The 14196-nt window shown below is 57.3% G+C and overlaps 1 protein-coding gene across 1 annotated transcript in view; it reads left to right on the top strand.

The window, feature by feature from the left end:
* IGF2R (insulin like growth factor 2 receptor) overlaps positions 1 to 13709 on the top strand; it is a 102946-nt gene extending 89237 nt beyond the window's left edge. The window contains exons 40-48 of the mRNA XM_025294314.3: positions 683 to 917; positions 1814 to 1950; positions 4117 to 4231; positions 5527 to 5673; positions 6065 to 6252; positions 9417 to 9603; positions 10069 to 10221; positions 11175 to 11244; positions 11901 to 13709. Coding sequence (XP_025150099.3) covers positions 683 to 917; positions 1814 to 1950; positions 4117 to 4231; positions 5527 to 5673; positions 6065 to 6252; positions 9417 to 9603; positions 10069 to 10221; positions 11175 to 11244; positions 11901 to 12308 — 1640 coding nt within the window. The 3' untranslated portion in view covers positions 12309 to 13709. The remainder of the gene's footprint in view (positions 1 to 682; positions 918 to 1813; positions 1951 to 4116; positions 4232 to 5526; positions 5674 to 6064; positions 6253 to 9416; positions 9604 to 10068; positions 10222 to 11174; positions 11245 to 11900) is intronic.
* Positions 13710 to 14196: the final 487 nt, after the last annotated feature.

Raw genomic sequence — 14196 nt, 5'->3', positions numbered from 1 at the left:
TGCTCGACAAGTTGTTTAGTTCTTGTAAGTGGCCGTGGAACAGAATGATACATGTTAAGGAATTAGGGCTTCCCTGTTGGCTCAGACAGGAAAGAAGCTGCCTGCAATGTAGGAGACCTGGGTTCAATCCCTGGCTCGGAAAGAGCCCCTGGAGAAGGGAGCAGCAACCCACTCCAGTATTCTTGCCTGGAGAATCCCATGGACAGAGGAGCCTGGCGGGTTACAGTCCGTGGGGTCACAAAGAGCTGGACACAGCTGAGCAACTAACATGCACACACACACACACACACACACACACAAGGAATTAGAAACATTAAGTCTACAAGGCACTACTGTGGCCTTCTTTGGAGGCTTATTACGAAAGCATCTTTTTCCTGGTAGGTTAGATGACATGTTTTTAGCTTATCACAGGATTCTTATTATGATTATCATTCATACTTCAATCAAGAAATACCTGCTTGAAAGGAATTGTACTGTTGCTGTGGGGTGGTTAAGTGCGGAAGGGGAACTTGGTCCTAATTTGAGGGTGGAAACGGGAATGAAGCACAACAGGAAGTGGGGGGCGGCCGGGCAGGAAGTGGGGGGCGGCCGGGGATGGACAGCAGCCCTCAGTGCCAGTGCCGCAGAGGCGGGCACCCCAGCCGGGCGGGGGGCCTAACGCTCGCCTCGCGTGCCGCCCCAGCCACCAGCCACCGGACGTCCGCCATCATCTTCAAGTGCGACGAGGATGCCGATGTGGGGCGGCCCCAGGTCTTCAGCGAGGTGCGCGGGTGTGAGGTGACCTTTGAGTGGAAGACGAAGGTGGTCTGCCCCCCGAAGAAGATGGAGTGCAAGTTCGTCCAGAAGCACCGGACCTACGACCTGCGGCTGCTCTCATCCCTCACCGGCTCCTGGTCCTTTGTCCACAACGGAGCCTCGTGAGTACCTCCCCCTACCAGCCCTCCGGCCGCGTCCGTCGCAGGCCCGGCGTCCCGACGGGGCGAGTGTGCGGTGCTTCAAGCTCTGATTCTGAAGGTGGGATGGCCTCAGGCCTCTGCTCGGGCAGGCCTGGTGCATTCCGGGGTGGTTTGGAAGCACAGGCAGCTAAAGCCAGCCTTGAGATCCCAAAGCAGCTGGTGAGCAGCTGCGGGCCTGATGGAATCAGGCGCGGTTTGCTTCTTGTCTGGGACGCTGTCCGTGTTGGGCTTCCCTGGTGGCTCAGTTGGTAAAGAATCTGCCTGCAGTGTGGGTGACCCAGGCTCCATCCCTGGGTCAGGAAGATCCCCTGGAGAAGGAGATGGCAAGTCCACTCCAGTATCCTTGCCTGGAGAATCCCAAGGATGGAGGAGCCTGGCGGGCTACAGTCCATGGGGTCGCAACAGTCGGACACGACTTTGACTAAACCACCCATCTCTGTTGGGTTGATGGGGGTGTTAACTTGCCCCACTTTGCTGCCCCTAGTACCTTGGCCGTGCTGGCCCGACCACTCCATGCTTAGAGCAGTGGGGAGCATGGACCCGGAAGCCTCGGGAACCTGAAGACGGGGGACGCCTTGCCAGGGTTTCAGCCACTGCCTATCCTGACTCTAAGCCGCCTGAGTCTGTTAGCCGCCTGACTCTCGGGACTCGCCCCGTGTGCCCGGTGGGCACGCGCGCATTTTCAGTGTCCACCCACTCTCTGGCCTTTGTTTACTCAGAGACCTGGGTCAGGGCCGTGTCCAGAGGTGCTGGGAGATGCTCGGACGGTAGCCTCTTCTGAAAGGGTGGGAAGAGCTGCCCCCAAGCGTGTCGGGACAGACCCCGACCTTGCCCGCCTCCTGCATGTTGTTCTGCAGGTACTACATCAACCTGTGTCAGAAAATATACAAGGGACCCCAGGACTGCTCTGAGAGAGCCAGCGTGTGCAAAAAGAGCGCCTCTGGCGAGGTGCAGGTCCTCGGGCTCGTTCACACACAGAAGCTGGATGTTGTAGGTAAGGCCCTGTGGTCACATGTGTCGCGTCTGAGTTGGGAAGGTGAGGGTGTCGTCCTGGGACTGGAGGGTCAGCGCTGGCTTCCGTCGGAACCTGCAGGAGTGTTATTCTCAGTAACCGTGTTTCAGGCAGCCTGGCGCCTCCTGAAGCGTTAGATAAACACCGCCTCGTGTTTTCTGAGACGGCAGGTCCCGGTCTATGTCTAGAGGGCTGGGTGGTCTTGGGATGTCCAGGGTGCCTCTGCGTCGCTGCTCCAGCTGTGGACCGAGTGCCTGAGTCTCCCCGTACACGTGCACGGGTTTATTCGGGAGAAGCCAGACGACAAACACGAAAACCTGGTCAGGACCATCCAGATACATCCTCGTAGATGTGGTAATAATTTGACATCGGAAAATGAAGCTCTTTGTTAATAGTTCTGATGGAAAATTTCTCTTGCAGTTGGTTGTTGAGTGAAAGACTCTTCATGCGAAGGGAGAAAGTTGGGCTTTCTTCGTTTAGGGACAGTCAGGGCTGGTGGAAGGGACAAGAAGGAAAACCGTCACTGTGCCTATTCAGCTGCGGGGAGGGGCTGGGGTTCCCCAAGCTGTCCTGATGAAAGCACAGGGAGACTTAGTCCACTCGAGCTGTTGAAATGGAGAAAGGAAATTCTGGAGGACAACTGTCACCCTGGAGAGTAACCCCCGACTCTGCAGGTTGGAGGTGGGGGTGAAGTCACCCCCCGCCCAGGCCCCAGCAGAAGTGTCCAGACCTCCCAGCCCATGACCTTGGAGACCTCGGTTGTTGCTGCCGTGAAGGTCACCGGGAGCTGAGGGTGGTTCTCTTCCTGTGCCTCGTCATCGTGTGGACGTCTGACCCGGGTCTTCCCACAGCCGAGGGCAAAGACTAGGAGGTTGAAGCCTCCTGAAAAGCATCTCTGACACGCCAGGTGGGATCTTGCCTCTCTGGCCCCAACAGGATAACCATCTAAGGCCCGTCACCGTGACCCCATGTTCACTTAGGGTACATCACCTTATGGGGTGAAGAGTTGGACTCTTATCACAGGAACCAACAGTCCTCAAGAACTGTGCTTCATACATGTGTGTGCACACGTGTAACCTTCAGCGGTTCTGCAGGTCAACGTCTTAGTCCACTTCTCAGGTTGAGTGCCTGAGGCCTGGAAGGTCAAGAGTGCTGCCCATCTCGTCTGTGGGGCGGGGAAGCACTTCAGCAAGACCTCCACCTCTTGTTTCCATGTTCTAGGAGTTTAAGCATTTCTCTTCGAAGCTGTGAAACTTCCAGAATTTTCCAGAGAAGCCCAATTATTTATAACAAATTCACCCAGAGTAGCTTTGACCACGACTGGGGCCGGGAGCCTGGGTCTCACCCCTCAGCTCCCCTTGAGTGGCCCCTGTGCCTCGGCCGTGCCTGGAGGACCCCTGGCAGCTGGTACTGCCCATTCTGGGCCCACTGCCTCTAAGGATGTGGGTTGGGTGTGAGTGCCAGGCCCGAGGACCGCCGAGAGCCGGGCCTGAGCCCGCTGTGTCCCGGCCCCTGGAGCCATCATCCGTCCGCTGAGTGCGGCTGGGCTCGGGCATCCCCAGGGCAGCTCTCAGAACCTCTGGCCCCTGGGAGCCAGGCCGCCGAAAGCGAGTCCCTGCTTCCCTTGGCCCCTGCGTACTAGGGCTCTGCTGGTTCCTCAACCATACCCTCTTCAGAAGCAGGAAGAGCCCCATGTGGAGCCAGGAGACCGAGCAGACCAGAGCGGTTCTGTGTGGGCCGTCTCTCTGTGGGGTGGAGGTCTCGCCCCTGCGCTCTTGGTCCCAGGTGGCTCGTGGGGCACGTGGGGGAAGCGCCGGGCTGGCACAGAGGTTGCAGGGAGCTGGGGACCTCAGGCTGCCGCCGTGACCTGCGGTCCAGCCCTGCATGCATGCCGTGCGGGGGGCTCCTTGCTCAGCCCTGAGCCGCACACCCTGGGGTCTCCCTATCATACAGGAGAGTGCTCACAGGTAGGGGCTGAGTTGTGACCCCCGGTCTCCTCTGGCCATGCGGGTAGTGACGTGGGCTGGGTGCGAGTCACCAGGCTGGGCAGTGCTGACCGCCAGGGAGATGAGTCTCCAGAGCCACTTCTGACCTTGAGGCTCCTAGGATGCCCTAGAGATAACGTCAGTTCAATGGTCTGTGTTTCAGATGACAGAGTCATGGTAACTTACTCTAAAGGCCACTACTGTGGGGACAATAAGACAGCGTCTGCTGTCATCGAGCTGACCTGTGCCAAGACAGTGGGGCGGCCTTCGTTCACGAGGTGAGGGTGCGGGGTACCCCACCCCAGGGGGTAGCTGGGCGCTTGGCGGGCTGGGCCCCCCCGTCAGAGCTCCTCCCTGCGGTTTCTGCTTGGCGGCTTAGTGTGTGTGTCTCAGAGAGGATACTGAGGTCGTCACAGTAGCGATGGGGGGGACCGGCCCCTGAGACCCCTAGCCTGGTGGGGCCAGGGCAACTCTGCAAGGGAGGAGTCCTGGATGGAGGCTGGAACCCATGCACGAGACTGATAAAGCAGTTGCATAAAGTGGGATTTCACCGGGCTCCGTCTTCAAGGTCGTGGTGTAACTAAGGCTTCACTGATCCGTGCGGCCCATGGCCAGCTGTTCCGGCGGCTGGTCTGGGACTCCCGGCAGGTGGGGCGGCACCACCTGGAATGCCCTTTTATTTTGCTGGCAATTTCCGCCTCTGGTGCTGGGAGGGCGTTTGGCCAGCAGAGGGCGCATGTGAGCTGTGCTTGTTGAACAGGCCCGATTTCCTTATAGAAGCGGGGCTTGGGAAAGGGGAGACTCAGGAACTGTCAAAGGGTCGAAATCTATGCTTGTAAAGCAGGCTTTCAAAAATATGGGAGCAGATCTTCCCAGCTGTTAGATGTTGCCCAGTGTCTAAATGTAAAAAAATTACATGTTGAAGTGCTTGCCTGCTTTTTTTTTCACATGGTGGTTGAGCTGGATGGTGTTGGGGAAGGGAGATGAAGTCGCCCCCCCCAGCCTGGAGTGGCCCCCCCAGCCTGGAGCGGCTGGTCCCTGGCTGGGGGCGGGAAGGGCTGGGTGGTGGGGGGCTCCTGGGGCGGAAGGGCAGCTGGGCGGTGGGGGGCTCCCGGGGCCCTGGCAGCTGGGCGGTGGGGGGCTCCCGGGGCCCTGGCAGGCGGGCGGTGGGGGGCTCCCGGGGCGGAAGGGCAGCTGGGCGGTGGGGGGCTCCCGGGGCCCTGGCAGGCGGGCGGTGGGGGGCTCCCGGGGCCCTGGCAGGCGGGCGGTGGGGGGCTCCCGGGGCCCTGGCAGCTGGGCGGTGGGGGGCTCCCGGGGCCCTGGCAGCTGGGCGGTGGGGGGCTCCCGGGGCCCTGGCAGGCGGGCGGTGGGGGGCTCCCGGGGCCCTGGCAGGCGGGCGGTGGGGGGCTCCTGGGGCAGAAGGGCAGCTGGGCGGTGGGGGGCTCCCGGGGCCCTGGCAGGCGGGCGGTGGGGGGCTCCCGGGGCGGAAGGGCAGCTGGGCGGTGGGGGGCTCCCGGGGCCCTGGCAGGCGGGCGGAAGGGTGGCCGTGACCGCGGTCCGTGTGCCCGTGCAGGTTCGACGTCGACAGCTGCACCTACCACTTCAGCTGGGACTCACGCGCGGCCTGTGCCGTGAAGCCTCAGGAGGTGCAGATGGTGAATGGGACCATCACCAACCCCGCCAATGGCCGGAGCTTCAGCCTTGGGGATATTTACTTCAAGTAAGTGGGGCCGTTTTGTGGGAGCGCCGCCCCGTAATCCTCCCGTCTCTGCCCGGCTGAAGGCTGCAAGATGAAGAGGTCCGTGTGTTTGCGTGTTTTAGTTACCGTTTCCAGTTACCATCGTCACGTCTGGCTCAAACAGAGGGCAGGCATTGCTTAGCTGTCCGAGTCGAACCCCAAAGATGGTGAGGTCTCTTGAGTGTGAAAATACTGTCGCTCCTCCTCTTACCATTTGTGATAAGCCCAGGGGTCGGAGCTGGAACCTTCTGCACCGATTTTTGATGAGGAACCTTCTGGCTTTACTAGTTTCTTTTCTTTAAATTTCTTAGTAGCGTCACTAGGTGGGTCCCGGGATCCAGGGCTGTCCCCGAGCCCTTTTCTTTCTCCTCAGACGATTCAGTGCCTCTGGGGACATGAGGACCAACGGGGACAAGTACATCTACGAGATCCAGCTGTCGTCCATCACGGGCTCCAGCAACCCCGCCTGCTCTGGGGCCAGCATCTGTCAGAGGAAGGCCAATGACCAGCACTTCAGTCGCAAAGTCGGAACCTCCAACCAAACCAGATACTACGTTCAAGGTAATTCTCTCCACCCGCGTGCCACATTTCGCTTCCTCGGAGGCACATTAACCTTTTCATGAGCACACACTCCCTTCGGTTAAAACATCAGATTGGTTTTAACCTGAAAGCCCCAGGTCCAATCCTGTGTCTTGTGGACTGAGCAGCACATGTCAGGGTCCCAGCGGTTCACTGTCGGGAAGACTTACATCCTAAACAGATGTGCAAAGCCTGGTCTAAACCAGAGGTGGTGAGGTGGGCGTGGAGGACCACAGCCAGAATTACTTTTGGTTGGTTTGGTTTTCATCACAATGCTTCTTTATTTTGAAACTTCAGATGTTACTAGGGGAAGGTAAGAGATTTTGTATTTGTCAAAAGGCTGAAAAGAGAGCGACCTGGCCCAAGTGTTGGCAGTCGGTGTGGAGGAAGGCCTTCTGCTACATGGATGCAACTTTGTCCTGTGTTTCTTTCTTTACTTCCTTTTTGTTGAGATAAAATTGACATAGAGCCATAACTCAGATGGTTAAGAATCTGCCTGTAATGCAGGAGACCTGGGTTCGCTCCCTGGGTTGGGAAGATCCCCTGGAGAAGGAAATGGCAACTTACTCCAGTATTCTTGCCTAGAGAATTCCATGGACAGAGGAGCCTGGGGGGCTGTAGTCCATGGGGTCTCACAAGAGTCGGACACGACTGAACGACTAACACTGTATAAGTTTAAGGTGTACAGAATAATGATCTGAGTTATATACATCATGAAATGATTATCACAGTAAACTTAGTGACTGTCCATCATGTCCTGTAGATACAAAATTAAAGAAGTAGAAAAAAAATTATTTTTTCTTGTAGTGAGAACTCTTAGGATTTATTCTTTTGACATACAGCAGGGTTCGTTATATTTAGCACGTGGCGTGTGGCATCTGAGTATTACACCCCTGGTAACCACAAATCTTATCTCTTTTTCTGTGAGTTTGTTGGTTTGTTTCTGAAACATAATTGACCTGCCATGCTGTGTTAGTTCCAGTTGCACGACATAGCGTTTTCAACATTTCCGTACATTTCAAAAACCATCGCCATGCTCGGTCTGGTTGTCATCTGTCACCATGCAAAGAAGTGACATAGTTATTGGCTGTGTTCCCACACTTTGCACTTCACATGTAGGCTTCTTTCTTGTGCCATTGACGTTTGTACCTCCTCACCCCCTCACCCATGTCTTTCCTAATTCCTTCTTGACCTGGAAAGAATATTTCCAGGAGGCAGCTCTTGTGTTTTTATTTTCAACAACTAGTCTTCCTCTGTAAACCATTTCATGCTTTGATTTTTGAACTAGGTAAATGAACTTGCTTTTTTTAAAACAGTTAAATGTGTTTACAAAACCAGCTGACTTTTGACCTCCCCGAGAGGAGGTGGGGTGGGTAGCTGCTCCCTGAGTAGGTGGAGTCTCGGAGAAGTTTCCGTGCGCAGGTGGTAGGTAAATAAGGCAGTCCCTGTGCTTGGCAGTGCCCACTGGAGCTGGGCAGAGTCCTGCCAGGTCAGCCTGGCTCGCGTCCACACCTCCCCATCAAGAGCACCTGCAGGCACCCTGCCACTTCTCCTCGGGCCTTCCTGCTGGCACACCTCGGCCTGCCCACCCCCACCCACTTCCCCACTGCCACACCCAGCTCGGGGCTCCCTTCTCTCACCCAGGGGCACTGCCGCTGGTGGGTCTGCAGCAGTGGTCCAGCTCCACGCCGCAGCCCTGGTCAGGGGCCCAGTTACCAGGCTGAGAACCTTATGTCTGTAAGGCCTATGTCTAGTCTAGTTGGCCTCCTGCAGTCCCCAGGCTTAGAGAGCGTGTGTGTGTGTGTGTGTGTGTGTGTGTGCGCGCATTTATTTATTCTTGGTTAGTTAAATCCCTTTCTTACCTTTTCACTCCATTCACTCACCACCAGTAGGAAATAGGTTTGGTTTTAAGACCTTCGTCTACGTACCAGGAAGAAGTGCAGTTTAACCCCACCCTGCCACACATCTGCGTTCATTCCAGAGAGTGAGGGCGGGAGGCCTCCAGGCCTATTTCTGGCTGAGGTTCGGTGTTGCCACCTTGGCTCCTCACCAACCTCATGGGTTTGAGTTCACAGTCCAGGCTGTGGGGCAGCCCTCTCGGGTCACGGCTCAGCCGGGTACGTACAAGTGAGGACCCCGGGGACCCCCTGAGCCCAGCCCACATGGCTGGCCTCGGGGCTGGCCTCCACTCACTCCACCGCACACACCGCACACCCTGGCCCTCTAGCGGGGGCAACTGCGCACTGGCCGCCAAGCTGTCCTCACGAGGCCGGGTCCACACAGGGACCCCTCACGTCTCACACCAGCTGCACATTCGGGGGGCGCTCCTTGGGTGTGATAGCTCATTAGAAAGACACCACGAAAAGCTATCTTAGTCATGCTTACAGGTTACTACAGTGAAAGGGTGTAAATTAAAACCAGCCAGTGGGAGAAGCACCGCAGGGTGAAGTCCAGGAGGGAGCCAGATGCTTGTGGCGTCTTCTCCCTGTGGAGTCAGGAGGTGTCAGCGGACAAATGTGTGACAGTGTGAACGTGTGACAACACGCACGGAAGCTCAGGAGCCGACCAGGGAGGCCCACGTGCGCCTCCGTGTCCAGGGTTTATTGATACTTCATTGTGTATGCTTGACTGATTAGTCAGTTTTTTAGTTGGTTTGCTGACTGGTTGGTTGGTTTGTTGACTGGCTGGTTGGTTAGTTGGTTGGTTGTTCAGTTAGTGGGTTGGTTGGCTGGTTGCCTAGTTACTGGTTGGTTGATTAGTGGTTGGTTGACTGGTTGGTTAGTGGGCTGGTTGGTTGGCTGATTTGCTGGTTGATTGGTTGCCTACATGGTCCACCCCGGTGTCCAGGCGGACTGAGACATGTGGGCAGCCCCCACTCCACATCATGTTGTTTGCTGAGGACAAAGGCCAGACCTGTCTTAGGGTAAGGTTCAAGTCTCTCCCGCTTCCTGACTTAGGGCAGGGGCTCCATATTGTGTGTGAGCAGTCTGTGAAGAGCTCCTCCAGGACATGAGACGAAGGACCCTTTCGTCTGATTCTAAGTCTCTGCAGACCTTTCGCAGATGATGGAGAGGTAAACTCAGCCCGCTGTTGAAGCACCCGTGTTCATGCTGCTGTGCCTGTGTGTGCGTCTGCCTTTTTGACAGATGGCGACCTGGATGTGGTGTTCACCTCGTCCTCCAAGTGTGGAAAAGACAAGACAAAGTCTGTGTCCTCCACCATCTTCTTCCACTGTGACCCCCTGGTGAAGGACGGGATCCCCGAGTTCAGCCATGAGACCGCCGACTGCCAGTACCTCTTCTCCTGGCACACCTCTGCCGTGTGCCCGCTGGGGTAAGTGGGGTGCTGGCCCACAGTGTCCCCCAGCCCCAGAGTGCCAAGGCTGGCTCCAGAGATGAGTTGTTGCGAGGGAGAAGTTGTTACTTGGGTTGTGACCCCGTGTCTTCCCAGAGCAGAGAGTCGTGGTCCTGGAAGACCAGGGCAGCTGGTGTGTCTCCCTGAGTCTCTGCTCCAGAAGCACCTCTGTGCCCTTGGGGCCACGCAGCAGGGTCAGCAAGGCTGCAGGGGGGCAAGGCATGTTCTCCAAAGCAGCTCTCCTCATCCCCTTAGTGATGGAAGCTCGTGTGGCGGAGGCAGTGTCTTTTGGCCTTTCCCAACCCTCCACCTCAGTCTCGGCATCAGAGGGGTTTTCCCACGGGGGTTCTCCCGGCTGGTGGCTCGTGTCTTCCTGGGTGTGGGTGTGTAGTCAGGGCCCGGGCCTTCTCGGGCAGGGGGCTGAGCTCTGTGGTCTCCCTGTAGGGCGGGCTTCGACGAGGAGATCGCGGGGGATGACGCCCAGGAGCACAAAGGGCTCTCAGAGCGCAGCCAGGCGGTCGGGGCAGTGCTCAGCCTGCTGCTGGTGGCGCTCACCGCCTGCCTGCTCACCCTGCTGCTGTACAAGAAGGAGCGCCGGTAAGGAGAGGGGCGGGTCCGGGCGGGGGGCCAGGCCAGAGGCCCAGAGTCAAGCCCTGGCTTCCTCTTCTTGAGCAGCAGCAGCTAGAGCTCTTAAGACTCTGGACACTGTGTTGTGTAGAGCTTCCTGTGATGACTGTCCGTGCGTCTGAGCTGTCAGGTCATGTGGCCAGATGCCCCGTGGGCCTCAGCCCGAGCCCAGCCTGTTCCCAGGACATGGCTCGCTGCACGTGTCCCCACATGAGCTGACCGCCTTCTGATCGACTGACCCCTTCCCTTAAGAGGAGAGCATTTATGAGGTGCCGGCTGTGACCTCACCCCCATCCGTAGTCTCCCTTTTAGGGGTGAAAGGTCTTGTCACTCACGGGCAGGCCAGCGTGACTGTCTAGCAGGTTTCACGTCACCCGTGAACGAGGCCCAGGGCTCTGCATGTGGTCAGCCGTGTCCCAAGGGCAGGGATGGGCCGGCTCTGGGGCTTCCTGTCTCCCCCCTCACCTGCCCACCGATCCAGAGGCAAATGAGAGGGTCAGGAAGTGCTGACCACCACCACCCCGGCCCCAGAGGCCATCAGCCAGATGCTGGAGTGGAGCAGGAGGTCTGGGTGTGAGCTGGCCCTGGGTTTGCCACTCAGCCCCGTAATCTCAGCACAGCCCTGGGGTGGTGAGGAGGTGTGGGCTTGTTCCATCCGCGTGCGGAAGAGCACGTGCAGAGATGCGGGGTAACTCACTCTGGTCTCTGTTAGCACCGCAAAGACGGCGTGTCTTTGCATACAGGGTTTGAATCGGCTTCTCCTGATTGCATAGCCTTCCTTCCTCTGACTTGGCTCCCAGCCCTGCTGTTGTGGGTTGAGGGAGCGTGTGCTTGGGTGGGCACAGCCTTCTGTCGGGGGGCACAGTGTGGGGGGTCCAGGGCGGGGTGGCTCCAGGCTGGAGTAACTGGAACCCCCTTTGCAGGGAGATGGTAATGAGCAGGCTTACCAACTGCTGCCGCCGGAGCGCGAACGTGTCGTACAAGTACTCAAAGGTAAGGCCTGCCGAGGCTTCCGGCGGCTCCCCGCCCCATCCCCGACCCCCCCAGACACACACACACACAGTCCACATGTCGTGATGTCGGCCAGTGGCCGCAAGGAAACAGTCATCGCAGGCCGTTCGAAACCACCAAAGGGGAAACTGCCTCTCGTAGCTCTCAACCTGAACACATGCTTTGTCCTTTCTTCTTCAAGGTTTTCTAATTGTGATGGCGGCTGATTTCTTACAGCATTTAATATTCAGATCGTTTCTACTTTTTTGGCTCTTCTACAGAAAGCATGACAATGAAACTTGTGCCTCTGGCATTTGGATGATTTCCTTTGGTTGAGTTTCTAGCAGTTGAGCCCAGGTGGCGTAAATGCACTCCTGGCTCTTGATTGTCCTGCCAGCTGCTTTCTAGAAGGTCTCCCTCAACTGCACGCATCCACGTGGTGTCGTCCACCGGGCTCCTCTCCCCTTCGGCACGTCTCTCTACCCCTTAGGGCTTGTGGAGCAGAGGGCCCGTCCCTGAGACCCTGACCCTGTCTGCCTTGGTCGGATCTCAGCAGGAGCTGGCGCTTGCCAGCCTTCCCCTTCCTCTCCCTCCTGGGGTTTCGGGGGTGGTCAGATGAGGTCTCAGGTGGGCCCATGGTCCCTGCCGTGTCCCGGCAGGTGAACAAGGAGGAGGAGGCGGACGAGAACGAGACCGAGTGGCTGATGGAGGAGATCCAGCCGCCAGCACCGCGGCCCGGGAAGGAGGGCCAGGAGAACGGGCACGTGGCCGCCAAGTCGGTGAGAGCCGCCGACGCGCTGAGCGCCCTGCACGGTGACGAGCAGGACAGCGAGGACGAGGTCCTGACGCTGCCCGAGGTGAAGGTGCGCCCGCCAGGCCGGGCTCCTGGCGCCGAAGGTGGCCCCCCGCTGCGGCCACTGCCTCGGAAGGCGCCGCCCCAGCTGCGGGCCGACGACCGGGTGGGGCTGGTGCGCGGGGAGCCGGCGCGCCGGGGGCGGCCCCGGGCGGCGGCCACGCCCATCAGCACCTTCCACGACGACAGCGACGAGGACCTCCTGCACGTCTAGGCTCGCCCGCACCGGCTCCGACCAAATCCGACGGGACTCCGTGATGCTTCTGTCCTTGGCCTTTAACGAAAACTGTCCAAAAAAGGGAAGAGTGTTGGTGGTGGGGGAGGAGGGGGGCGCCCCTCTCCGTGGGCGCGGGGAGGAGGCGCGGCCGCTGATGGCGGCGCCCGCCCCGGGTTTGTCCCCAGCCCTCACCTTGAGCGTGGCCGCCGTGCGCTTCCTAAAGGCGCCGGGGCTAGACGCGTCTTGGGACTGAGGGCTGCGTTTGAGGAAGACCCTTGCTGCTTTAGGCCCTGTAGGGTATTTGATCATTATATTTTAGCATTTAATTCTCTCCTCCTATTTATTGACTTTTGACAATTACTCAGGTTTGCGAAAAAAGAAAAAAAAAAAAAAAACCACCAACAGTTTTTTCCTGCCGGCAGGGGGTAACCTTTCCTGTCCATCCTTTAAGCAGGGGGAGGCTGTGGGCGCGCTCGGACGCTTTGAACTGGTCCACCATGTATCCTCTCAGTTAGACTCCACCACTCTGTCTCTTCTCTCTTTTGCTTCTGTGGCGTCAGGGCACACGGGTGTGTGCGTGCGCACACGCGTGGGTCCGCAGTTGCCTGGGCTGTGGAAGGGGCCGCCCGCTCTCTGCCTCTCGAGTCAGTAACAGCTGCAGCCTTTTTTTTTTTTGCATGATGTCTTCGATCCCAGGTGCACAGAGCACACTTATCAGTATTTCTCTCGCCAGCTGGTGAAGTCAAACAACCCACCCAAAGATTGATGTGTGTGTGTGTGTGTGTGTGTGCGCGTGCGTGCGCGCGCGTGTGCCTCTGTGCGCACATGTGTGTCTGAGAGAATGGGAGTTGAGATGTCAGACTTTTTTCCAGACTTGGGGTGTAGGTAGGTCTCACCTCTTCAGGTTCTCATGATACCACCTTTACTGTGCTTATTTTTTTAAGAAAAAAAAAAAAGTGTGTATCGACCATTCGACCTATAAGAAGCCTTAATTTGCACAGTGCGTGACTCACGGAAGTTGCATGAAAGCCAGTGGGCCAGGCTCTCGCCCCCAGCCTTGCACTTGGATTCCCGCCCCGGCACAGCCGAGACCGGCTGCCCGGTCCGCAGGACGGGAGGGGGGACCGCGTCCTTCCCCGGCTGTTGGCGCCTTTCTCTGAAGTGTTTAACGAATGACTTTTCTGGCATTTATAGAGCTGTATATAGACTCAGTGGTATTCATATTCTGGAAAGCCAACCAACCCACAGGGTTCCTGGGTTTGTACTCTCGTTTGGCTAGCTTATTTGATTTCAACATGAGTGTATTTTTAAAAATTGATTTCTTTCCTCATTTTTTTTCCAATCAAATTTACTGTAATATAAAGTATTCAACGATTTGAATAAAAGATAAATTATTAACTGGGTGGTCCTGCTTTCTACCCTTGAGTGAAAAGCCCCTGAGTTTGCTGCCGTGTCCGATGCCCTCTCTGCGTCTCCTGTCCCATTCCAGAGACAGTTGTGTCCAGGTGTCGGCCGACCCTTCACAAGTGTCCCTGAGCCTCCCCGAGTGTAGATGCTTACTCGAGGCCCACGGGGGGCTCTGTCAGCTTCACCCACACCTGGTTCTTCCTCCTTCTAAGGAAGCAGACCTTGGGATATTTATTTATTTTTTTACCAAAACAGCCACCATGAGTGCAGATCCCACAATCCTGGTATACAGCCTAGGCTTACATGGAGCAGGGAGCGGGGCTTCTCTTGCATGAATCTGGTTTCCACCTGAAATGACCGACTAGAGCTTCCTGGATGTTACTATGAAGACAGACCGAGCAGGGAGCATGATGTCTGACTATAGACTTATCGGAGTCAGTGTCCTTCCTTTCTGCTCATGTTCTGATTATTTCCAACT

Source organism: Bubalus bubalis, chromosome 10 (assembly GCF_019923935.1).
Source record: "Bubalus bubalis isolate 160015118507 breed Murrah chromosome 10, NDDB_SH_1, whole genome shotgun sequence".
NCBI lineage: Eukaryota > Metazoa > Chordata > Mammalia > Artiodactyla > Bovidae > Bubalus > Bubalus bubalis.
This window is presented reverse-complemented; position numbering and strand designations above follow the sequence as displayed.